At 36.8% G+C, this 27,130-nt stretch overlaps 1 protein-coding gene across 3 annotated transcripts in view; it reads left to right on the plus strand.

The window, feature by feature from the left end:
- Positions 1–27,130, plus strand: part of LOC100432897 (disintegrin and metalloproteinase domain-containing protein 5) — a 133,501-nt gene that overhangs the window by 24,741 nt on the left and 81,630 nt on the right. For all 3 annotated transcript variants that reach the window (XM_002819025.5, XM_054561493.2, XM_054561494.2), the window contains 5 exons: positions 9,460–9,531; positions 9,698–9,864; positions 10,647–10,728; positions 16,400–16,536; positions 24,223–24,406. In XM_002819025.5, coding sequence (XP_002819071.3) covers positions 9,460–9,531; positions 9,698–9,864; positions 10,647–10,728; positions 16,400–16,536; positions 24,223–24,406 — 642 coding nt within the window. The remainder of the gene's footprint in view (positions 1–9,459; positions 9,532–9,697; positions 9,865–10,646; positions 10,729–16,399; positions 16,537–24,222; positions 24,407–27,130) is intronic.

Here is a 27,130-nt window from a genome sequence, read left to right on the forward strand (position 1 = left end):
ATATAACAACTCCCTAATTCTAGAAGCTAAGGAACAGAAGGCCAGCATTTTCTCTGATTTCCTGTAGTTTTAATGCTTTTTCACTCTCCCCTCCCCTTCTCCCAGCCCACTGTCCCACCACTTCACTGCATATGCCTTTGAAAGTCTATGCAGATCATATTCCTCAGCTATTTTGATTATCTTGGGTGCTTCTGCTTACACTGCCATGTATCTTGGCCTCATAAAATATTCGCTTTACATGACCGTTGCTTGCTGCCTTTAACACACTCACCATAGAACTCTTGCAGAGCCAAAACTCTAGGAAAAGCACCTGCAATTATTAATGCGTTAAACCAGTATTCTGAGATGACTAAATGCATTGTTTCTGCTGTAGAAGAAAATGCTGGGGTGAAGCCAGAGCAAAGGTAAAAGACCTGGTTTTCCTTAAATGGATATAGCCTCAGAGGCATTTATATTCTTGGAGGACCCAGTCCTGATTCTTCTAATCATTTTTCAAACCAACTTAATGAATATGAGACGGGCTGTACATTAAACTGATAGAACAGGTAAATATCACCTGCGTGTAGGGTGGGCAGCTGATATAGGGCAACTGTTTTCTGTGATTCTAAAGAATTTGTAAGGGGAGTAAAAATGCGGGCCGGATTTCTGAATGAGATTTACGTTCTGCTCTCACTCTTGACCGGCTGCCACAATAAACACGGGGAGATATTTTTAAGCTCTCATGAGCTAAAAGCAATGCCAATTGCTATGGGTTGCTTTTGGTAGAATTTTGGGTAATTTCGCTTACAAATGTTACCTCTACTTACGCCTTCCTTAAAAGATAGCTAAATGCCAAGCCCACTGGAATAAACATCCAGAGTAAAGAGCTACATATACCCCAACATATTGTTTTTTCCAAAGCTACAAGCCTACGTCAGATGCTTTGTACCCCACACTGCTGTCCAAGTGAAACCTCCCTTCCTCTGTCTTCCAAGTACAGCCCAAACCCTAAATACGACCTTTAAAAGGACCCTTTACAAAGTGGATGTTTAAAGTGAATAAAATGTCATCTAATCATCTATTCCTTTTGCCTTAAGCTGCAGAGTCATCCAGGTTTGCTATTTCCTTCAAGTCTACTTTCTTTTCCTAAACACCGGAAGCTTCAGAGCCACTCACGCATTGCAGTAATTCTGCCGGCTCAGGGTAAAAAATAAGGCCTTCTCTGTGTTGATGAAATCAGGCCGGTTCCTCAGTAGGATCTGTGGTCTAGGGTGACCCTGGAGAGACATGAATTTCTAATTTTTATACTTTACTCAAATTTCATAAATTATTTTTATTGCAAAATCCAGTGCTTTAGGGCTGGGCGCAGTGGCTCATGCCTGTAATCAGCACTTTGGGAGGCTGAGGCGGGCAGATTGCTTGATGCCAGGAGCTTGAGACCAGCATGGCCAACATGGTGAAACCCAGTATCTACTAAAAATAAAATAAAAAATTAGCTGGGCATGGTGGTGACACCTGTAATCCCAGCGACTCGGGAGGCTGAGGCAGAAGAATTGCTTGAACCTAGGAGGCGGAGGTTGCAGTGAGCCGAGATCGTGCCACTGCACTCCAGCCTGGGTGACAGAGCAAGACTCCCTCTCAAAAACATTTTTTAAAAATCCAGTGCTTCACAATGAATTGATTAGGTGCCTAAGGGTATCGGGGAACCTGCCTCTATATTAACGTAGGTTCTTTTCTATTTTCCTTAAGCATTGGCCAGCTTGATCTCCATTCATATTATATGGTATTTCATTCACGGCTTCTCTGGGAGAGAAGCACGGAGTTGTACCTCTCAGTCAGCCAACAACACTCCCGCTTGTGATGTTCCCATATAATAATGAGAAACGAAGCTCCCATGGGTATCCCACACACGTGCATAAAAGAAATGCCTTCAAAGTGAAAATGATGCCACGCTACACCTAGTGTAGGATCACCTGAGTTAGCTGGAAAAAAAATGCATCAGTGTCTGTAGTCATGAAGTGATTCTGTATTTTATTGTAGAAATCATATCAAGTATCAGTTTCAAACGATTTTTCTTTCTTTTTTTTTTTTTTTGAGATGGAATCTCACTCTGTTGCCCAGGCTGGAGTGCAGTGGCACGATCTCCGCTCACTGCAGCCTCCGCTTCTCAGGTTCAAATGATTCTCCTGCCTCAGCCTCCAAAGTATCTGGGATTACAGGTGTGCACCACCACACCTGGCTAATTTTTGTATTTTTAGTAGAGACAGTGTCTCACCATGTTGGCCAGGCTGGTCTCGACTCCTGGCCTCAGGTGATCCACCTGCCTTGGTCTCCCAAAGTGCTGGGATTACAGGTGTGAGCCACCGTGCCTGGCCACAAGCAATTTTTACATACTCCATGCTTAAGTTGAGATGTTGCCTCTACTTTCTTTCTTTCCGGGAGTGTCAGCAGCTATAGTCAAGTTTCAAGAAGGGGGAATGCTGTCAGTACTGAGCAGGCAATGGCCTAAAAACAATAAAAAGCCCCACTAAAAGCTGGTTTTCTTTTGATTATTATCCTGTACTGACAATTCTTTGTAATATCAGTGATGAAATAAATCACTGGGGAAGACCCCTCCCACACCTGCCCCTAGTTGATATGGCACTATGAAAGCACTCCAATATCTTTCTTTCTTTCTTTCTTTTTTGAGACGGAGTCTTGCTCTGTTGCCCAGGCTGGAGTGCAGTGGCGCAACCTTGGCTCACTGCAAGCTCCGCCTCCCGGGTCCACGCCATTCTCCTGCCTCAGCCTCCCAAGTAGCTGGGACTACAGGCACCCGCCACCACACCCGACTAATTTTTTGTACTTTTAGTAGAGACGGAGTTTCACTGTGTTAGCCAGGATGGTCTGCATCTCCTGACCTCGTGATCCGCCCGCCTTGTCCTCCCAAAGTGCTGGGATTATAGGTGTGAGCCACTGCACCCGGCTTCCAATATCTTTCTTAGGAAGGATACATCATCATTTAAATAATGAAAGCAATATATATTCACTGTAGAACATCCAGAAAAATTTGAAAAAATATTTTCAGGAGAGAATCAAAATTCACATTAACTCCACTGCTTATTGATAATCATAGATCTTTATGTCATTATTACTTTTTATTATTAAAAGTAATTCTGCCATATATATCCTTGTTACATATATTTCTTTTGGCATTTGTGATTTTTTTGGGGAAGTACATTCTTGAAAGTTTAACTTTTAAAAAGCATCAAATATATATCATCATGTCCTTAAAAAGTATTTATCAATTTATAATTCCTAGATTAGTGTACACCTCTCCCAACACAAAACTTTATCATGAAAAATAAAACCTGATTATTTAACTGGCAAAACTTTTTTGAGTTTTCCAATTGTTTTGTTACTACATTTAATAGGTCACTACTTTTTTCAGGATAATAGTCATTTCCTCATTGCTCTCTTAGCTTCTGATAACAAGCAGCTCACCATTTCTCTAGCCATTGCTAGAGAAGAGCTCCTCTGATGCATCTGGAACCCTGGGTTGCTTTCTTAGACTGAGAGTAGTCACACATATTTGTGGTGCTTGTTATTATAGCACCTTACTTGCAAGCACCAATTTTAAATACTCTAATACTCTGTAAAGAACCACCACAAAAAAGTGGCTTAATGCAAAAGCCATTTATTTAGCTAATAATTTTGCTAGATATTTCTTTTGGTCTGTATGTAGCTTGGCTGGGAAGTTCTGCTTGTCTCAGCTGGGCTCATTAATGCTTCTGAAATCAGCTTCTAGTCAAAAAGGTGTCTTTGATTCTGGAAGTTGGCTAAATATTAGATAGGGTCACTGGGCTTTGTGTTTTGTGTCTCCTAGGAGGGTAGGCCAGGCTTCTTCACATAACAAGTGTTGCAGGGATCCCACAGTGTCAACAGAGAGAAATCCAGTGCTCAAACACTTTAACATCTTTGCATGTGTCACCTTTGCTGCTGTTCCACTAGCCAAAGAAACAGAATGTTCATCCTTCCCTCAAAACCCCCACTACCCTTCCCAGCCTCTGGTAACCATCCTACTCTCTGTGACCATTAGTTCAATTGTCTTGATTTTTCAATCCCACAAATAAGTGAGAACATGCGATGTTTGTCTTTCTGTTCTTGGCTTATTTAACTTAACACAATAATCTCCAGTTCCATCCATGTTGCTCCAAATGACTGGATCTCATACTTTTTTTTATGGCTGAGTAGTACTCCATTGTGTATATGCACCACATTTTCTTATGCATTTATCTCTTGATGGACCCTTTGAAATCTTAGTTATTGCAAACAGTGCTGCAAGAAACATAGGGATGCACTGATTTCCTTGCTTTTGGATATATACCCAGCAGTGAGATTGCTGGATCATATGGTAGCTCAATTTTGAGTGTTTTTGAGGAAAGTGCAAACTATTCTCCTCAGTGGTACATCCCCACTAGTACATCCCCACTAGCAGTGTACAAGGATTTCCTTTCCTCTGCATCCTCTTCAGCATTTGTCATGTGATGAGCCTCTTATATATTCTGGTTATTAATCCCTTGTCAGATGGGCGGTTTGCAAATATTTTCTCCCATTCAATGGGTTGGCTCTTCACTTTGTTGATTGCATCTTTCAATGTGCAGAATTTTTTTTTTCTTTTTGAGACAGAGTCTTGCTCCGTTGCCCAGGCTGGAGTGCAGTGGCACGATCTCAGCTCATTGCAAGCTCTGCCTCCCAGGTTCACGCCATTCTCCTGCCTCAGCCTCCCAAGTAGCTGGTACTACAGGCGCCTGCCACCATGCCTGGCCAATATTTTTTGTATTTTTAGTAGAGACAGGGTTTCACCGTGTTAGCCAGGATGGTCTCGATCTCTTGACCTCGTGATGCACCTGCCTCGGCCTCCCAAAGTGCTGGGATTACAGGCGTGAGCCACTGCACCAGGCCTGCAAAAGCTTTTTAACTTGATGTGATCCCATTTGTCCATGTTTGCTTTGGTTGCCTGTGCTTGCAGGGTATTGCTCAAGAAACCATTGCCCAGACCAATGTCCTGGAGAGTTTCCTGATGTTTCCTTGTTTGAGGTCTTAGATTTAAGGCTTTAATCCATTTTTACTTGATTTTTGTATATGGCGAGAGATAAAGGTCTAGTTTCATTCTTTTGCATATGGATATCCAATTTTCCCAGCATCATTTATTAAATTTGTTGAGTTTTATCAAATGCTTTTTTAGCTTCAGTTTAAATGATTATATGTTTTTCTATCCTTCATTCTGTTGATATGATGAATGACACTGATTGATTTGGTTGTGTTGAACCATCCTTGCAACCCAGGGATAAATCCCACTTGCTCATAATGAATGATCTTTCTAATGCATTGTTGAATTTGGTTTGCCAGTATTTTGTTGAGGAATTGTACGTCAATATTCATCAGAGATATTGGCCTATAGTTTTCTTTTTTCTTTTTTTTTTTGATGTGCCTTTTCTGGTTTTGGTACCAGGGTAATACTGGCTTTGTAGAATGAGTTTGGAAGTATTATCTCCTCCTCTATTTTTTGGAATAGTTTGAGTAGGATTGGTATTAGTTCTTTCTATGTTTGGCAAAATTCAACAGTGAAGCCATCGGTTCCCAGTATTTTCTTCACTGAAAGACTTTTTGTTATGTCTCTGATCTCATTACTTATTATGGATCTGTTCAGCTTTTGGATTTCTTCTTGGATCAATCTTGGTAGGTTTTATGTATCTATGAATTTGTCCATTTCTTCTAGATTTTGCAATGTATAGGTATATAGTTGTTCATAGTAGACACTAATGATCCTTTGAATTTCTGCAGTGTCAGTTGTAATGTCTCCTTTTCCATTTCTAATTTTATTTTTTTGGACCTTCTCTCTCTTTTTCTTAGTCTAGCTAAAGGTTTTTCAATTTTGTTTAACTTTTCAAAGAATCAACTTTTTGTTTCATTGATCTTTTGTTCTTTTAATTTCATTTATTTCTGCTCTGATCTTTATTATTTCTTCTACTAATTTTAGGTTTGGTTTGTTCTTGTTTTTGTAGTTGTTTAAAATGCATTGTTAGATTGTTTATTAGAAATTTTTCCTCTTTTTAAAAATGTTTTATTTTACTTTAAGTTCTGGGATACATGTGCAGAATGTGCAGGTTTGTTACATAGGTATACATGTGCCATGGTGGTTTGGTGCACCTGTCAACCCATTATCTAGGTTTTAAGCCCCGCATACATTAGGTATTTGTCCTAATGCTCTGTCTCCCCTTGCCCCCAACCCCCCCTACAGGCCCCAGTGTGTGATGTTCCCTCTGTGTGTCCATGTGTTCTCATTATTCAACTCCCACCAATGAGTGAGAACATGCAGTGTTTGGTTTTCTGTTCCTGTGTTAGTTTGCTGACAGTGATGGTTTCCACCTTCATCCATGTCCCTGCAAAGGAAATAAACTAATTCTTTTTATGGCTGCATAGTATTCCATGGTGTATATGTGTCACATTTTCTTTATCCAGTCTATCATTGAGGGGCATTTGGGTTGGTTCCAAGTCTTTGCTATTGTAAGTAGTGCTGCAATAAACATACGTGTGCATGTGTCTTTATAGTAGCATGATTTATAATCCTTTGGGTATATACCCAGTAATGAGATTGCTGGGTCAAATGGTATTTTGGGATCTAGATCCCTGAGGAATCGCCACACTGTCTTCCACAATGATTGAATTAATTTACACTCCCATCAACAGTGTAAAAGCATTCCTGTTTCTCCACAGCCTTGCTAGCATCTGTTGTTTCCTGACTTTTTAATAATTGCCATTCTAACTGGCGTGAGAGGGTATCTCATTATGGTTTTGATTTGCATTTCTCTTATGACCAGTGATGATGAGCTTTTCTTCATGTTTCTTGGCCGCATTAATGCCTTATTTTGAGAAGTGTCTGTTCATATACTTTGCCCACTTTTTGATGTTTTTTTTTTTTCTTGTAAATTTATTTAAGTTCCTTGTAGATTCTGGATATTAGCCCTTTGTCAGATGGATAGATTGCAAAAATTTTCTCCCATTCTGTAGGTTGCCTGTTCACTCTTTTTTGATGTAGGCACTTACAGCTATAAACTTCCCTGTTAGTACTGCTTTTGTTATATCCCATAGATTTTGGTATGTTGTATTTCCATTATCATTTGTTTCAAGAAAAATTTCAATTTCATTCTTAATTTCTTCATTGACCCACTGGTCATTCAGGATCATGTTGTTTAATTTCCATGCATTCGTATAGTTTCCAAAATTCTTCTTGTTATTAATTTCTAGTTTTATTCCACTGTCATCAGAGAAGATGCTTGATTTTATTTCAATTTTTTGAATGTTTTAAGACCTGTTTTGTGACCTAACATTTGGTCTATCCTTGAGAATGATCCATGTGCTGGGGAGAAGAATGTGTATTCTGCAGCTGTTGGATGAAATGTTCTGTAAATATCTATTAGATCCATTTGGTCTATAGTGCAGATTAAATCTGATTTTCTTTTGCTGACTTTCTGTTTGGAAGATATTTCTAATGCTGAAAATGGGGGTGTTGAAGTCTCCAGATAATATTGTACTGGGGCCCATTTGTCTCTTTAACTCTAATAATTGCTTTATATCCCTGCCACTTACAACTTTGTGAAAAAAAAAAAAAAAAGAATTTTCTTTGTATACCTGGGTGCTTCAGTGCTGGGTGCATATATGTTTAAAATTGTTATATCCTCTTGCTGAATTGACCCCTATTTTTTATTATATACTGACCTTGTTTGTCTCTTCCTATAGTTTCTGTGTTGAAATCTATTTTGTCTGATATAAGTGTAGCAACTCATGCTTTTTTGGTTTCCATTGGCATGAATATCTTTTCCCATCTTTTTATGTTTATTCTATGTGTGTCTTTATAGTTGAAGTGTGTTTCTTGTAAACAATGGATCAATGGGTCTAGTATTTTTCATGCATTCAACCAGTCTATGTCTTTCGATTGGAGAGTTTAGTCTATTTGCATTCAATGTTATTGATAAGTAAGGAGGACTTACTGTTGACATTTTATTATTTGTTTTCTGGTTGTTTTGTGGTCTTTTCTTGCTTCTTTCTTTCATTCCTGTCTTTCTCTAGTGAAGTTGATTTTTTTCTTTGGTGATTATTTGGTTTCTCATTTTTTATTTTTTGTGTATGCATTGTATGTTTTTTGATTTGAGGTTACCATGAGGCTTGCGAATACTCTCTTATAACATATTATATTAACCTGATGATAACACTATTGTCATAAACAAAGAAACAAAAAGAAAACTAATGTAAACTCTATACCTTAATTTCACCCTTCCGCTTTTTAACTTTTTGTTGTTTCCATTTATATCTTATTGTACTGAGTATGTCATATACTTAATATCATCCTTGCTATTTAATACAGTCTTGGCATTTTTAAGCAATTAGACATGGGAAGAGCTTACTGGAAAAAGAAGAAATTAGAACATGTATTATAATACGTTGTGAAAAAGGATGTTTCTAACACAGTATACAGTATCATTATTATTATTATTATTATACTTTAAGTTTTAGGGTACATGTGCACAATGTGCAGGTTAGTTACATATGTATACATGTGCCATGCTGGTGTGCTGCACCCATTAACTCGCCATTTAGCATTAGGTATATCTCCTAATGCTATCTCTCCCCCTCCCCCCACCTCACAACAGACGAGTTCAACCATTGTGGAAGTCAGTGTGGCGATTCCTCAGGGATCTAGAACTAGAAATTCCATTTGACCCAGCCATCCCGTTACTGGGTATATACCCAAAGGACTATAAATCATGCTGCTATAAAGACACATGCACACATATGTTTATTGCGGCACTATTCACAATACCAAAGACTTGGAACCAACCCAAATGTCCAACAATGACAGACCGGATTAAGAAAATGTGGCACATATACACCATGGAATACTATGCAGCCATAAAAAATGATGAGTTCATGTCCTTTGTAGGGACATGGATGAAATTGGAAATCATCATTCTCAGTAAACTGTCACAAGGACAAAAAACCAAACACTGCATGTTCTCACTCATAGATGGGAATTGAACAATGAGAACACATGGACACAGGAAGGGGAGTATACGGTATCATTTTAATGGTAATCCACTCATTGAGGATTTTCTCACTTTCTCCACATACTGTTTTTCAGTGTAAGATTACTTTATAATTATAGAAATGAGAACTGCTTGAAATATCCATTTTAGAAATTCAGTATTCAATTTTCATAAAAAAGAAATAGTACTACAAATTGAGTGCATTAAACATTGCCTAAAATCATGTTATTATATATTTTTATTAAATAATTATTTGCATATTATTACTGATTTCCTGGATTTCAATTGGAGTGGATTTCTATGGCTACTTTAGAATATGGCATATTGTAAAATGAAAGAGATGTGATATATTAATTACATCCACTAGTTTTTAAAAATCATTTATCTTTTTCAGTTTGATTACATGGGCTCTGATATAAATGCTGTAACGCAGAAGGTTATTCAGATAATTGGCCTTGTTAACACTGTAAGTTTTTAAAAACTATTTTAAAATATATTTTATAAAAATGATGTGTATAGTAGTTTGCTGTGCTGTTGAAGAGTTTCCATAACCAAAGTACTGTATCAAATGTGTTTTTAGAAAATGTAATATAATGTTCATTTAAAATTTTTAATTTATATTCTTCTTTTAGATGCTTACCCAGTTACAATTGACTGTTATGATATCTTCAATTGAAATCTGGTCAAATAAAAACAAAATTTCTACTACAGGGCATGCTGAAGATGTATTGTTACAATTTTTTGAATGGAAAAAGGACCATCTTAACTTTAAACCACATCAAATTGCATGCTTGCTTGTGTAAGTGTAGTATTCTGCATTTTATAACATTAAAGGAATAACTCAAAATGATTTAATATGTTCATTATGAAAAATAAGCATTTGTTTTATATATATTGTGTTCTACACATTTAATATAGTTACTATGGAATGTGAAAAATGTAAGCAGGAGTCCTTGTCCTCAAGGAGCTAACTTGAGGCAAAACTTAAAATGTTTTATCAAACAACATAAAGTTATTAATAAAAGTAAAATTCCAAAAAAGATATTGAAATAACTAAAAGTTTAATTGTGAATGCTACAATTTATTTGATTTCCTTTGGTTTATGAACCTTTACTCCAGGTTATCATAATTCTACATTCCTGGCTTACTTCTAGTTAATTCTAATGTTTTTATTTTCTAATATAATGAAGGGTTAAATTTTCCTCCTATCTAGAATTTAATGTGCAGAAAAATCTGGTCAAAAATAAATAATAAATGAATGAGGAGGTTATAGAAATTTGAATTTTCAGGGCTATAAATATAGAGGAAACCAGAATAAAAACTATAATCATTGGCGCAATAGTATTTACATAAATTGTTAGGCCTTATCCCAGTTATATTTCTGGATATTTATCAAATTCAAAAGTGAAAAGTGTATGTTGAAATATTCTTAACATTGAAACTTTGATAGAAATGTATTTATGGTATAATTCAAAGTAGAATGGTGTTTGAGAGATAGTAATTGTTTGATAATGTTTGCTGCTATGAAACTTATCAATAATACCACTTTCAAATTCACTTATGGAAAAAGTTATTTTTCAGCTACAGGAAACTTCCCACCTTAATAGGAGCCACATTTCCTGGGCAAGTATGTAATAAGGATTTTGCTGCTGCAGTTGCTCTGGTAGGTGATTATCTGGTTTGCTCTCAATACTTTCATGTTTCAAATTTTCCGAAATATTTTTTTTTTGAGAAGGAGTCTTGCTCTGTCGCACAGGTTTCCTAAATATTTTAAAACATGCATAAATATATTACTTAGTTTCCTCATAATTTTATAGCTTTTATATTACTAATTTGGGGCATAATCAAGGGGTATGTCAGGAATGGGGTGAGAAGGAAGCCAATGAGCGCATGATGCATTTTCATAAAGATCAAGCACATTTACTCCTGGTTAAGGAGTAATGTTAGATCCTCCAATTCCTTTTCTCCTGGGATGTGATTATATTTTTGTGAAATTACTTGCTATCATCTTGCAGGTCACTCTGTGTTCATTTTTCCTCCTTTTTGTTCTCTGTGCTTCACTTGAGATAATTTCTATTGATCTGACCTTAAATAGAATTATCCATTCTACAACAGTTTCAAATCTGCTATTAAGCCAACCAACTCAGATGGCTGAATTTTTAAATTCTAGAATATCTACTTTGTGATTTTTTAAAACTTTGTTAATTAATTAAATCTCAAAATCACATAATTGAGGTATAATCAACATACAAAAGCTGTACTTATTTAATGTACACAACTTGCTGAGCATGGAGATAAATATTACACTTGTGAAACCATCACCACAATAAATGCCATAAGCATATTTGTCATCTCCAAAAGACTACTCTGCTCCCTATGCTTATTATTATTAGTAGTATTTTGTCATAATAACATTTAATAGAAGTTCTATCCTCTTAGAAAATTTTTTAAATTAATATTTCATATTTTATTTTAGATTCAGGGTATACATGTGCCTGTTTGTTACATGGATGTATTACATACTGGTAGGGATTGGGCTTCTAGTGTGCCCATTACCAAATAGCGAACATTGTACTCAATAGGTACAACTGGGTTCTCTATTTTCTTCCATTGATCTATGTGTCTATTTTTGTACCATGCTGTTTTAGTTACTATAGCCTCGTAGTATAATTTGAATTCAGGCAATGTGATGCCTCTAGATTTGTTCTTTTTGCTTAGAATTGCTATGGCTATTTGTGCTCTTTTTGTTTCCATATGAACTTTAGGATTTTTTTTCCTAATTCTGTAAAAACTGATGTTGATAATTGGATAGGGATTGCATTGAATCTGTAGATTGCTTTGGGTAATATGGTCATTTTAATAATATTGATTCTTCCAATCTATGAGTATGGGTTATTTTTCCATTTGTTTGTGTCATCTACAATTCTTTTCCTAGTGTTTTGGAGTTCTTGTAAAGATCTTTCACCTCCTTGGTTAGATGTATTCCTAAGTATTCTGGGTGTGTGTGTGTTTATGTGTATGTGTTTGTGTGCCTACTATAAATGAGATTGTTTTCTTGATTTGGCTTTCAGCTTAAACATTATTGGTATATAAAAATGCTACCCATTTTTGTTCATATATTTTGTATCCTGAAATGTTACTGAAATAGCTTATCAAGTCTAGGAGTCTTCTGGAGGAGTTGTTAGGGTTTTCAAGGTAAATGATCATGTCATCAGTGAACAGAGATAATTTGACTTCCTCTTTTTCAATTTGGATGCCATTTGTTTCTCTCTTGCCTGATTGCTCTGGCTAGGAATTCCAGTACTATGTCAAATAGGAGTAGTGAGAGTGGGTATCCTTTCCTTTTTCCGTTCTTAGGGGGAATGCTTTCAAGTTTTCTCCATTCAATATGATGTTGGCTGTGGGTTTGTCATATATATGACTCTTATTATTTAGAAGTATGTTCCATTTATGCCTCATTTATTGAGGGGATTTTATCATAAAGGGATGTTGGATTTTGTCAAATGCCTGCTCTACATCTATTGATATGATCATATGGTTTTTGTTTTCAGTTCTGTTTATATGTTGAATCATGTTTACTGATTTGTTTATATTGAACCATCCTTCCATCCCTGGAATAATGCTCACAGATAGTGCGCTTGATCTGTGCTCTCTCCCTGGACTTGGAGCAGCAGGGATGGAAGCAGCAGTGGCAACAAGAGGAAAGGGCTCGTCAGTGACCTCTGAGAGTAGGGTGGTATATATTCTGTTGGTACAGGAAAGTGCCTGGCCTCCTTTGTTGATGTGGTGGTGTCAGCTGGCACTGGGCTCCTCAGTTCAGGCAGCGGAGCCAGGACTGCTCTGGGCAGCCAAGTCACCATTTCCCTGGGAGGCAGAGTTACATTTCAGCTCAGACCCTGAGGGGAGAGGCAGGGCAGTAGGGACTAGGATGGGTAGACCGAGCAGCTCCACAGTAGCTTGGCCCCGCAGGGGAGGGTGTAGCAGCAGCTTGGCTCAGGGATGGCAGGCCACCAGGCAGGGATGTTTCAGTAGTGGCAAAGCATCATGGATAGAATAGGACACCTCCGGAACAGGACACACTCCAGCAGTGGTTCTGGTTCCAAGCAAGCAGATTGGAGTAGTTGCTCAGGCCATGGGGACAGGGCACAGTGTCGTATCCGTCTCATGGGGAAGCACAGCTCCTTCAGGTGGGTTCAGCACCTATGAGGACTATAGAAATCTCCAGTGGTGAGGACTTTAGGTGTCCAAGGTGGTGATGGGGGCTGCTGGGGTCTTTTTGCTTACCTTTTTCCCCAGGGAGAAGTCCCTCCTGTTTCCAGACTAATCGGAGCTGGGAGACACAGTCGTGGAGGCAAAATGTTTTCTTCTGTTCTCTGTGTGGCTATCCTGGGTTTCTATGTGTTTTTTGTTTGTTTGTTTGTTTGTTTGAGATGGAGTCTTGCTCTGTCACCCAGGCTGGAGTGCAGTGGCGCAATCTCAGCTCATTGCAACCTCTGCCTCCCAGGTTCAAGCAATCCTCCTGTCTCGCCTCCTGAGTATCTGGGATTACAGGCATGCACCACCATGCCTGGCTAATGTTTGTATTTTTAGTAGGGACATGGTTTCACCATGTTGGCCAGGTTGGTTTCAAACTCCTGACCTCAGGTGAATCACTCATCTTGGCCTTCCAAAGTGCTAGGATTACAGGCATGAGCCACCACGTGCAGCTTATCCTGAGTTTTGTGCTACACAGGGCTTCTGCTCTCCTTTGATATACTTGGCACCCTTATTTCGTTATTTTCACCAGAGTGTAGTTGCTTATTCATTGTTTTGACTGTCTTTGTAGGGGGGACAAGTGGTAGGGGCTTCCAGTTGGCCATCTTGCTGCTGTCACTTCCCTCCCAATATCTTTTTTAAAAAAGTTTCTTTTTAATTTTCATTATGATTAGTTTAAATTTGTGTTTCTTTACTGTTCTGGTTCATTCATTTTGATTTCTGTTTGTATGTTTTTCAGTTTACTTTCCTCATAGGACTTTCACTTATCAAATGCTATGTAAGTCAGGGCAAATTAAGAAAACAGATACTACACTACGTATTTCAAAAGGATTTAGAAAAGAGAATTAGTTATACAGGTATTTCACATCTGAAAAAAGTCAAAAGGGAATAATGAGTTAACAGATAATAAAATGATGGTTACCACTCCAGAACTAAGGAAAATTGGGGTTCCCAAAATTGAGGTCGGAAGAGGGAACTTCCAACTGGCATTTAGGTCTCTGGAGGAAGGAGTGCTGCCTCGAGCTACTGCTACATTGAAGGGGCATAATTACATGGGTTCTGATAGTACTGGAAGAAGTTGGAGTCAGGAAACTATTGATCCTGGAGTAAACTACAAATACTGAAATAAACTTCCACTTTAGGAGCGAAATGTTGCTGATTGGGCCATGGTGCTGACAGAAACAACAGTCCACTGGAAAAAGAAAGCCACTTCTTTCTTTCAACTGCAGATAATTTGGTAACAAAAAAATATGAGAAATGTAGTTTGCAGAATCTTAGTCCCACAGTCTTACAGCAGAGTATAGAAGGGTAGATTTGAAATTCATTTTGTTGTTTTTTTTTATGGTGCTTGCACTCATCTGTCATATCATTTTTTCTTATGAGGTTCCTTAACATATGAGGAAAAAAGAGGATTCTAACTTTTTCCTCTAACAGGTAGTAGAGGGAATAGGGATCTACCAAAGTTAGGTAAAAATGTGGCCTTTCCTACCATTTATTCCTTGCTTCTTTCCTCATAATTTCTTTTGATCAAAAGTTGGGATGGGGAAGGAGAGATTGCTTGGGTTCAAGCAGTCGGCCAGGAAGTGAAATTACTCTTTTTTGAAGGTGTACTGAAACGTTTGATGCATTAGTTTATTGTTATGTTGGCCATGCTGTTTTTCTACCTGTTAGTGGGTATAGGTGAGCAATAAGCGACCCAGGGCAATGTGGAGAACCAAAAATTTAGAAACATCTCCGTGAATTGTGGCCGTCTTCTCTGAACTACTCTGTACTTATCACTCCCTCACTATTATTTACTTCTGGTTCATCAGAAACCAATTACCTTTTTACATTACAAGATCAATTAACTTTCTTCTATGATGTTGTTGTTTTTGTATTTTGGAGATGTTCAGTGGCCCTTATTATTTTGCTATGTGGTGGAAGAATTAATTGATTTTGGTGGAAGTACTTAAATAAACAGAGTAATGTCATGTGAGTAATTAAGGCATGTAAGAGCTGAGTTATTCCGAATGTTTTCAATTTTACCTGCAACTTCAAAATAATTTGAAATTACTTAGAAACAGATGATAGCTGTGTTCTTTCTCCTATATAACAACACTTTAATTGTCTTCTAAATAGTCATCTGAGCAGGACTCTTAAAGGAAAACATAAGCATTGGAAATGATGTACAGGAGGACAATAATACCTATGAGGATGTATTGTTTATCTATTGTGACATAACAGATAACACCAAAACTTAGCAGATAAAAACATGCAGTTCTGTAGGTTAGGAATCTAGGAGGAATTCAGTGGATGGTTCAAACTCTAGATTTCCAACAAAGGCCAAAATCAAGGTGTCAGCAAGGGCTGGAGTTATCTTAAGGTTTGACTAATGGGGGATATGCATTCAAGCTCAGTCGTGTGGCTGTTGGCAGACCTCAGAAAGTCTGTTTCCACGATCACTCATGTGGGCTTTTCTACTAGTTCACCTCACGGCATTGCAGCTGGATTCCCCTACAGTGAACAAGAAAGAGCAAGATAGAGATAGCAAGAAAGAGCAAGATAGAGAATTTAAGAAGCCAGTCGTTTTATAACCTATCCTGGACATGATGACCCATCAGTTCTGCTATATTCAGTTAAAAGCAAGTCAGTAAGTCCAGCCTATATGCAATAAAGTGGGATTCCACAAGGACGTGAATACCAGGAGACAGGGATTATTGGGACCCGTTTCAGAGGCTTCCTACTACAGAAGGAGTGTAGAATCAACTATTGAAGACTATTAAAGGCATTTTGTTTAAAATAATTCAAAGAAGCCATAAACTAGGGTTTTTGACTGTGACGTTTGCTAAGATAGCTGATATTGTCATTAAGTAATAGTGTTTTGAAACTTAATATAACTATTATGTGGACTCATTCATGTTTAATAAATCTATAATCAAAAAGTTTATATAACTACTATAATTGCATCCACATAGGTATCTTGAATGCATTAATAAATTTTAAGAATTACTTTCATATACTAATTTTTGATTCAGTAAATATTGTTGTATTTTAGAACTGATTATAATTATTAGTTAACTTTTTCTTTTTCTTATATTTAGTATACAGAGGGTTTATCCTTGGAGTCATATACTGTCATTATTGTTCAGTTGCTTGGCCTTAATCTGGGATTAACTTATGACAAAACTGACACCTGCCGTTGTTCAGGAGATGTTTGCACAATGACGCCAAAAGCAGTGTAAGAATTTTCTTTATTAAATAGACATGTTGTTTCTTTAATTAATTTCTTTCTTCCTTGTGTTCTTTCAAACTTTTTTCTTTTTAATTTTTGCGGGTACATGGTAGGTGTATATACTTATGGAGTGCATGAGATGTTTTGATACAGGCATGTACTGTGAAATAAGCACATCATGGAGAATGGTGGGGTGTCTATTCCCTGAAGCATTTATATCCCTTGAGTTACAAACAACCCAGTTACACTCTTTAAGTTATTTTAAAACATATAAATAAGTTATTATTCATTGTAGTCACCCCGTTGTGCTATCAAATAGTAGGTCTTATTCATTCTTTCTGTTTTTTTTGTACCCATTAACCATCCCCACTCTCTATAGCCCCCTACTACCTTTCCCAGCCTCTGGTAACCATCCTTCTACTCTCTATTTCCATGAATTCAATTGTTTTGATTTGTAGATCCCACAAATAAGTGAGAACATTTGATGTTTGTCTTTCTGTGCCTAACTTGTTTCACTTAATGTAATGATCTCCAGTTCTATCCATGTTTTATTTTTAATTGTGGATACATAATAGTTGTACATCATAAATATATACATCATAAATATTTATGATATAGGTGTGATATTTTGATCCACGCATACAATGCGTAATGATCAGGGTTATTAGGATTTCCATTACTACAAGCATTTGTCAATTCTTTGCATTAGGGATGTTCCAATTCCACTCTTTTAGTTATTTTGAAATATGCAAGAAATTATTGTTAACTGTAGTCACCTTATTCTGCTACCAAACACTAGATCTTACTCCATCTATGGGCGTTGTCTAACCCACAGACTTGGAGAAAATATTTGCAAACCATACACGTGATAAAAGAATAATATCCTAAAATATTTAAAGAACACAAACATCTCAACAGCAAGAACATATACAAGCCGATTTAAAAATGGGCAAAGGACCTGAATAGACATTTCTCCGAGGAAGACATACAAATGATCAATAGATTTATAAAGAAATAGTCAACATCAATGATAATTAGAGAAATACCGATGTTAGAATTGAAATTATCAAAAAGAAAAAAAATATATGTGTTGACTAGGATGAGGAGAAAAGGAAACACTTGTACTCTGTTGGTGGGGATATAAATAATACAGCCATTATGGAAAACAATATGGATATTCCTCAAAAATACTAAAAGTAGAATACCATATGATTCAGCAAACCCACATCTGGGTATATATTAATAATAATTAAAATCAGTATGTTGAAGAAATATCTGCACCACCATGTTCATTGCAGTTATTGACAATAGCCAAAATATGGAAGCAACCTAAGTGTCTATCAGTGGATGAATGGATAAAAACATGTGGTTGTCCTAGTTCATTTTGTGCTCCTATATCAGAATACCCAAGACTGTTAATTTGTAAAGAACAGAGATTTATTTGGGCTCACCATTCTGGAGTCTGAGAAATGCAAGGTAGGGAGGCCTGCGTCTGGTGAGAGCCTTCTTTTTCTCATGCCATGCAGGAGGAAGGGCAAGAGGAGTACAGGTGCATATATGAGAGGAGCTGAACTTGGTTTTATAGCTAAACCACTTTTCATGATAACTGTGACAGTCCATTCAGGACATGCATGATAGAAGCATCCTCAAGGATTAGTTCTCATGGTCTAATCAACTCTTGAAAGTCTCACTTCCCAACACTGTTGCATTTATTGGGTATTAAAATTGACACATGAATGTTGGGGGACACAAACTATAGCATTTCACCCTGCCCCCAAAATTCACATCCTTCTCACAATTCAAAATACATTAATTTCACTCCAATAGCCCCCAAAGTCTTAATTTCTAGCATCAACTCAAAAATCTGAAGTTCAAATTCTAATCTAAGTCAGATGAGGGTAAGTCTCTAGGCATGGTTTATCCTGAGGCAAATTCCTCTCCAGCTGTGAGCCTGTGCAATTAACAAGTTGCATTGTTTTTTGGTGCTTCCAAAATACAATGGAGGAACAGGCACAGGATCAACATTCCCATTCCAAAAGAGAGAAATAGGCAAGAAGGAAGGGGTAACTGGTCTCACATAACTCCAAAACCCAACAGGGAAAAACAATACTGGCTTAAACCTGGAGAATAACCTCCTTTGACTCCATGTCCTACATCCTGGGCATCCTTGGGTGGAGGTTGAGTCTGTAAAACATCAGGATTCTTGCTTCTTTCTGGTCTTAGTCCACCCAGCAGCTTTCACAGGTTGGAGTCTCATGCCTGCATCTCTCCCAGACTGAGGTTGCAAGCTGGTGGCTTTAAAGTTCTGGGGCCTCAGGGGCTGCCCCATTCCCATGGCTTCACTAGGCATTTCCCTAGTGGGAGCTCTCTGTGATGGTCTCACTCTTATGGCCTTGATGGGTTTTGCTCTAGTGGGAGCTCTCTGCAGTGGCTCTGTCCCTGTGACAAGTCTCTGCTTGGGCTCCCAGGCTGTTGATGACATTATTTGAAAAAATCTAGGTGGAAGTCACCATGGTCTGGCAACTCTTGTGTTCTGCAGGTTTGCAGAGTTAGCATCATGTGGACATTGTCAAGGCTTACCACTTGTGCCCTTTGGAGAGGTGGCTGAGCCACACCTGGGCCCACTTGAGTAATGGATGGGGAAGCTAAGAAGCACTGTGTCAGAATGCAGAGTCCCAGGGCAGCCCTGGGCAGTGAACCTGTGGAGCACACCTCAGGCCTGTTCTCTGAAACCATTCAGCCCTTCTAGAGCTCTGAGCCTGTGATGGGATGATGGGAGAGGCATCCTCAAAGATCTCAGAAATACCTTCAGGGTCATTCTCTTGTTGTCTTCCTGGTTAAACAGGATAGAACCTGGCTTTATTGTATCCATATTAATCTCTTTAGCAAACAGTTGCTTTTTTTTTGAGACGGAGTCTCACTCTGTCACCCAGGCTGGAGTGCAGTGGTGCGAGCTCAGCTCACTGCAACCTCCACCTCCCGGGTTCAAGCAATTCTCCTGCCTAAGCCTCCAGAGTAGCTGGAATTATAGGCACGTGCTACCATGACTGGCTAATTTTTGTATTTTTAGTAGAGAAGGGGTTTCACCATATTGGCCAGGCTGGTCTTGAACTCCTGACCTCAAGTGATCCTCCCGCCTCGGCCTCCTAAAGTGCTGGGATTACAGGTTTGAGCCACCATGTCTGGTCACAGTTGCCTTTTTAAACGTGCTTTTTTATTTCTTACATAGCCATCCTGAAAGGTTTTCAAATCTGTCTGTTCTGCTTCTTTTAATGATAAATTCCATATTTAAATCATTTCCATTCTCATTTTACTATAAGCAGCCAAAAGAAGCCAGGCAGCACCTTGAACACTTTGCCACTTAGATATTTCTTCTGCCAGATATCCTAGTTCATCACTCTTAAATTGAGTCATGGATGAGGAAGCTGAGAAGCACTGTGCCAGAATGCAAAGTCCCAAGGCAGCCCTGGGCAGTGAATCTGTGGAGCACAGGATGTCTTCCACATGGTCCTAGGACGCCAAAACAATTCCACTAAACTCTTTGCAACTGTGTAGTAAGGATGGCCTTTACTTCCGTTTCCAGTACCTTGCTTCTCATTTCCACCTGAGGCCTCATCAGAATGAACTTTAAGTCCATATTTTCATCGATTTTATGATCACAACCACTTAAGTAATATTTAAGAAGTTCCAGACTTTCTCTACACTTCTTCACTTCTTTTGAGCCCTCACCACAATCTCCCTTAATGCTCCATTTATGACAATCTAGGACTTTTCTGCTTCTCCAAACTCTTGTAGCCCCTACCCATTATTCAGTTCAAAAGTTGCTTTTACATTTTTAGAAATTTGTTATAGCAATAGCTCCACTACTGGTACCATTTTTTTTTTCTTATTCTGATTTGTACTGTTAAAACAGAATGCCCACGACTGGGTAATTATAAAGAAGAGAGGTTTATTTGCCTTATGGTTCTGGATCCTGATAAATTCATGGTTGAGGGGTCCACATCTTGTGTGAGTTCCTTGCTGTGTTATCCCATGACAAAAGGTATAAGGGCAAGAAAGCATACACACGTACTGGAGAGGGGATCAAACTCACTTTTATGACAAACCCACTGTTCTGAGAATGAACTTGTTCTTGTGATAATGACATTAGTACATTCATGAGGACAGAGCCCTCATGATCTAATCACCTCGTAAAGGTCCCACCTCTAAACACTGTTGCATTGGGTATTAAGTTTCTAACACATGAACATTAGGGGACACATTCAAATATAGGGGTGATATTATACATAATTCAGCCTTAAAAAAGAAATACATTTTGTCATTTATGACAACATGGATGAATCTGGAGAAGATTATGCTGAGTGAAATATAATCCAGGCACAGAAAACAAATTCTGCATGATTTTACTTATATGTAGAATCTAAGTTGTCAAACTCATCAAAGTAGAGAGTAGAATGGTGGTTACTAGAGGCTGGGGGTGGGGAGTGGGGAATGGGGAATGGAAAGATACTGGTAAAAATGTACAAAACTGTGGTTAGGAAAAAGAAATAATTTTAGAGTAAATTGCACAGTGCAGTGACTATAGTTAATAATAACATGTTATATATTTCAAAATTGCCAAAGAGCACATTTTAAACATTCTCATCACAAAGAAATAATAAATATGTGAGATGAGGGATATGCTAATTAGCTTGATTTATACATATATTGCAATATATACATGTATTGAAACATCACATTGTGCCTCATAAATATATACAATTATCATCAACTGAAAATAAAATTTTTAAGAGTTAAAATGCTTTGATACCTGCATTTAAAACTGGCATTGTACAATATAAAGATAAATGGTAAAATTCATGCTAATAACTTAGAATTTTAATTTAGGACAACACTGACTAGCAAACAAATAACACCATGACACCTGAGAGAATACTGAAAAAAGAAAAAGCTTTTCATTTTAATACCATTAACAGTAATTTTCCCTGCTTTATACATAAGGGGCCCCATATTTCCATTCCTGAAAATTAAGCTGTTAGTCCTAGTTTTTCTGCATCAATGCCAAGACTTGATATGCTCAGTATGTTCAATTTACGTCTTTTTAGTTGGTATGTAGTATTATCTCATATAGGTTGTATATGCACTTCCCTAGAAGCTAATGATTTGAACATATTTTCATACTTTATATCCTTTGCATAACTTATTTGGTAATGTGCCTATTTAGATCTTTTTTCCACTTTGTAAAATAAAAATATAGATTTTTGTGCTGTTAATGAATTACAAGATTTGTTTGTATATTCTGGCTATGGTTTCTTTACCAGATACATGATTTTCAATTGTTTCTTTGTAGTCTGTGGCTTGTCTTTTTTCTTTATAGTTGTCTTCTCTGGAAGGAAGATTTTAAAATTTTGATTCAAAAGTCCAGTTTATCAATTTTTATGCAACATGCTTTTATAGCTCTTATATTTAGTTTATGATACATTTTGCAATTATTGTACATGTGTCCAAGTTCATTTTTATTTTGTCATATAGAGTGACAATTATTCTTATACTATTTGTTGAAAAGAGTAGCCTTTTACCCACTTAATTGTCTTGGCAATTTTGTCAAAAATCAATTTACCATGAATGTGTGAATTTATTATTGGAATCTCTATTCTAATTCATTAACCTGTATGTCTATCCTTATAGGAAAGCACACTGTCTCTATTACTGCAGCTTTACACTGAGTTTGAAATCAGGTAGTATAAGTGCCCTGAGTTTTTAAATATTTTCCCAAATTGTTTTGGCTATTCTAGGTCCTTTACATATTCATCTATATTTCATTATCAGCTTTCTAATTTCTGCAAGAGTCCTGCTGGGATATTGCATTTTCCATATCATACTTTTTTTTTTTTTTTTTTTTTTAGACAGAGTCTCGCTCTGTTGCCCATACTGGAGTGCAGTGGCATGAATGATCTTGGCTCACCACAACCTCTGCCTTCTGGGTTCAAGCGATTCATCTGCCTCAACCTCCCAAGTAGCTGGGACTGCAAGGTGCATGCCACCATGCCTGGCTAATTTTTGTATTTTTAGTAGAGACAGGGTTTTGCCATGTTGGCCAGGCTGGTCTTGAACTCCTGACCTCAGGTGATCCGCCTACCTTGGCCTCCCAAAGTGCTGGGTTTACAGGTGTGAGCCACTGCGATTGGCCAAAACTCCTTTTAAGAAAGGATGAGATGGTATTGGTGATGGAGCTTGCTGTAGCAGGCAAGCAACATCAGTTTGCAAGGAAAAAAATTCATCTTGTTTGAGCTGTCATTGAACAGGACTGACAACAGCATGAACAATAGTCAACACCATAGACATTTCAGTTGTTTCAGCTAACACAATTCTGGCTGAAAAATTAAAGGTGAGCAAATTTTCCACTCAATGGGTGCCAAAGTCATTGTGTCCAGAGATAGATAAGAGCAGATAAGAGCAGAACTTTGATGGAGATCAGATAAGAACAGAACTTTGATGGAAATTTTTTTGAAGCAATTTTGAAAAAAAAATCAAATAAAACTAGTGAATTTTGCAAGTCATTGGATACACAATCAGTGTATTAATATAACAATGAATTGGATTTCTGTATATTTGGCAACAAATAGAAAATGAGATAAAAGGTACAATTCCACATACAATGTTTTCCAAAACAGGAAGTATACAGATACAACATTAATGAAGTATGTGCAATTGTGTACAAATAAAAATTATGATTCTGAAGCATTTCATTGAAGAATTGTAACAGGAGGTGGAACAGCTTTACCAGCACAATCCTGAAGATAAAACACAATCAAAGCAATGGCTACCAAGTGGTGGACGTGGTCCAGCCAAAGCCAAAGTGAACCAGTCAAGAGCAAATGTCATGGCAAAAGCTTTTTGAGATGCTCAAGATACTTTGCTTGTTGACTTTCTAGAGGGCCAAAAAATAATAACATCTGCCAATTAGGAGACTATTTTGAGAAACTTAGCCAAAGCTTTCGCAGAAAAATGCCTATGAAAGTTTCACCAGAGAATCCTTCATTATAACAATGCTCCTGCTCATTCTTCTCAACAATAAGAGCAATTTTGTGAGAGTTTTGATGGAAAATTATTAGGCATCCATCTTACAGTCTTGATTTGGCTCCTTCTGTCTTCTATTTGTTTCCTAATCTTAAAAACTCTTTAAAGGGCACTCATTTTTCTTCAGTTAATAATGTAAAAAAGACTTCATTGACCTAGTTAAATTTCCAGGATCCTCAGTTATTTAGGGCCGGACTAAACAGTTGATATCATTGCTTACAAAAGTGTCTTGAACTTGATGTTGAGAAATAAAGTTTATATATTTATTTTCATATTTTAATTTTATTTTTTCATGAACTTTTAGAGGTCCCTGTATCTATACCAGATCTTGTATAAAACAAGATGTATGACTAAAAAGAATTTTGGAATGTGTGTGTGTGTGTGTGTGTGTGTATATATACACACACATATTTATTTAATAAAATATATATTATTCTTGGTGGAGTTAAAAACATGTTAAAACATGTTAATATAATAAGTATGTTTTAAGATTTGCTAACTGTCTTCTATGAAGAATAATGCTCTTTAAATCTCTCTTTAAAGCACCATATTATGGGATACACAAAAATATACAACATTAATTTGTGTCATACCCATATTTTTATATTTTAGGTACTCTGGTGGTGTAAAGGATTTTAGCATCTGTAGCTTGGATGACTTTAAATATATTTCTTCTCATAATGGCCTTACATGTCTTCAGACAAATCCTCTTGAAATGCCAACCTACACACAAAGGAGAATATGTGGCAATGGATTGTTGGAACGAGGTGAAGAATGTGATTGTGGCACTAAAGACGTTAGTAGAATTTTTTTTCTAAAATTTTAAAAATGTTATAGTAGTAAAGAAGATAAATGCCTTATCTATTAGTAAAATAGATTTGAAAAATATATTCTTTGGAAAAGATGGGAGCCTTTGTTTTCTAATTTTATTATTTTTGGAAGCATGGTGCTTAGATAATTTTTGTCTTCAGTTATTGTCTTCTGACATTATTTAGTGTATGTATTAGCTCCAAATGTAAATTTAATTACCACTAAGAGTGTTGAAGGGATTGAAAGAATATACCCTCAACAACAAGCAGAAATAAAAACAGACAACAACATCTAAAAACAGTAGATTATAACCAATGGGGTAGCAAAATGCATGGTTTGTTAATATAGGTAAAAATATTTTCTGTGGAAAGGTAATTCTAATTAAAATATTTTGAAATTAAATCTATCATAAATATAAAAAATATAAAAATATACAACTAAGATCAAACAAAAATAATTATAAAGGATGATAAAGGGACATCCACAAGATGGCCCATTAGACAGCACTAGAGGTGCCTAATGCTGGTCTCCCACCACAAGAGAGGACCAAAACAATGGATAAACAACTACATTTGACCAGAGGGAGTCATAGAGTGCTGGAGTACAGGAGGGGAGTGGCAAAAACCCAGTGGTGCACAGAAACTCAGAATGACTGCCTAGAGAGAAGGAGGAAACACTGTGGTTGTGACAAGATAAACGCATAAGAACAAGAAGTAAAACTCAATCTGGCCTAGAAATACAGAGTACTGGCAATCTTCAAAATAATAAAACTAATGAATCTTGAAAGTCATTGAATACAAAAGTCAATTAATAATGAATTGGATTTCTGTGTAGAAACAGCAAACAGAAAACGAAATCAAAGGGACAATTCTACATATAATGTTTCCCAAAACATGATATGTATAGATGTAACAAAATACGTGCAATTGTGCACAATAAAAATTAACATTACTCAGGAAAAGCAAAAAACATTGAAATGAATGGAGACATTTCCCACTTTCATGGATTGGGAGACATAATATTGAGATTTCAGCTCTACACAAATGGATCCATACATTTAACACAGCCCCAACGAAAATCCACTTATCTTTTTGTAGAAATTGACAAGCTGATTCTACGATTGATATGGCAATGGAAATGACCTACAATAAACCAAGCCATGAAAAGAAAAACAATAAATTGGAGCACATATACTAATTTTCTATAAATTTCAATATTTTCTATGCAGTTATAATAATGAAGACAAGGTAGTATTGACCAAAGGATAAATATATACAATTAATAAAGTAGAACAGAGAATCCAGCTATAAAATGATATTTATATGGCCACTTTACATGGTAAGACAAAGGGCTATTCAATGGGTGAAGAAAATCTTTCCAACAAAATTGTATAAACTAAACATATGTGTAAATAAAATAAAACTTCACCTCTTACCATACACAAAAAATTGACTTGAAATAAATCAAAGACCTAAAAATTAGAGCTAAAGCTCAAAAACTTTTGGGATAAAACAAGAGGCAATCTTTGTGACTGGTGGCAGGCAAAATTTTTTAGATTATGGCGAAAAGAAGAAGTTTAAGGAGAAAAATGATAAGTTGTACTTTCTCAAATTTAGAACCTTTTTCACTTAGACTCTGATAAAAATAAAATGACAAGCTCCAGAATGTGAGAAAATATGTACAATTTGTATATTGACAAGTGGCTTTTATTCAAATATGTGAAAAGACAAGACTTAGTTTCTGGTCAGGTATCTAAGACACTTGGAAGTTGCCACTGCAATGTGTCAACTAGTAAAAAGGTGAACAGACTGAGTAAGCAGCAACTCTTTTTAGATCTGTTGAAGTGAGATCACAGGATAAAGCACTGCCCCCAAATTCAATAGACCAACAAGTGAATACAGAGGATCACAACTTGCTAGAACAGAAGCATGTGAGCTAAACTTTCACACAGCCAGCGCTGGAGTAGAAAAGCCTAAACTAAAATTGACAAATGCCAGAGGCTCAGTGTATATAACTGTGAGAGTTAAGAACTCCAGGAGGACCCAGTTATTGAGGTTGTTCTCATACTTTTATGAGCTTTACCTCTAGAAGTTTAATCTTGTTCTCACAGTGAATATCAGAGAAAAATTCCCTGTGCTTCCAGAAGAAGGAGGAGAAAAGGAACCATTTTGAAATAAGTCAGAGTGTTCAGTTCTTACCAAAAAGAAATGGAGGGGAGAAATTAGAATTATTATGTTATTAGGAATTACACTATCCCTGAAGTGGTATAGTGTTATTTGAAAGTGGACATGGATTAGTTGTAAATGTATATTTTCATCTCTAGGGCTACCACTAAAAAAATGTTTTAAAAAAGTATAACTGATACACTAAGAAAAGATAGAAAATAGCATTGTAAAATGCTCAGTTAAACACAAAAGGCAGGCTGGGCATCCTGACATGCACCTGTAGTTTCAGCTACTTGAGAGGATGAGGTGAGAGGATTCCTTGAGCCTAGAAGTTCAAATCAGCCTGAGCAACATGGTGAGATCCTTTTTCTAAAAAGAAATAAAGAAGGAAAAGAAAAAAAAGACAAAAACAAGAAGAACCAAAGTCACACAAATAGAAAACAGCAATAAATGTAGTAGTTATTAATTTAACTGTATTCATTATCACTTTGCTTTCAATGATTCAAGTGCACCAATTTAAAAAATAAAAGAGGTTGTCAGAATGG

Source organism: Pongo abelii, chromosome 7 (assembly GCF_028885655.2).
Source record: "Pongo abelii isolate AG06213 chromosome 7, NHGRI_mPonAbe1-v2.0_pri, whole genome shotgun sequence".
Classification (NCBI taxonomy): domain Eukaryota; kingdom Metazoa; phylum Chordata; class Mammalia; order Primates; family Hominidae; genus Pongo; species Pongo abelii.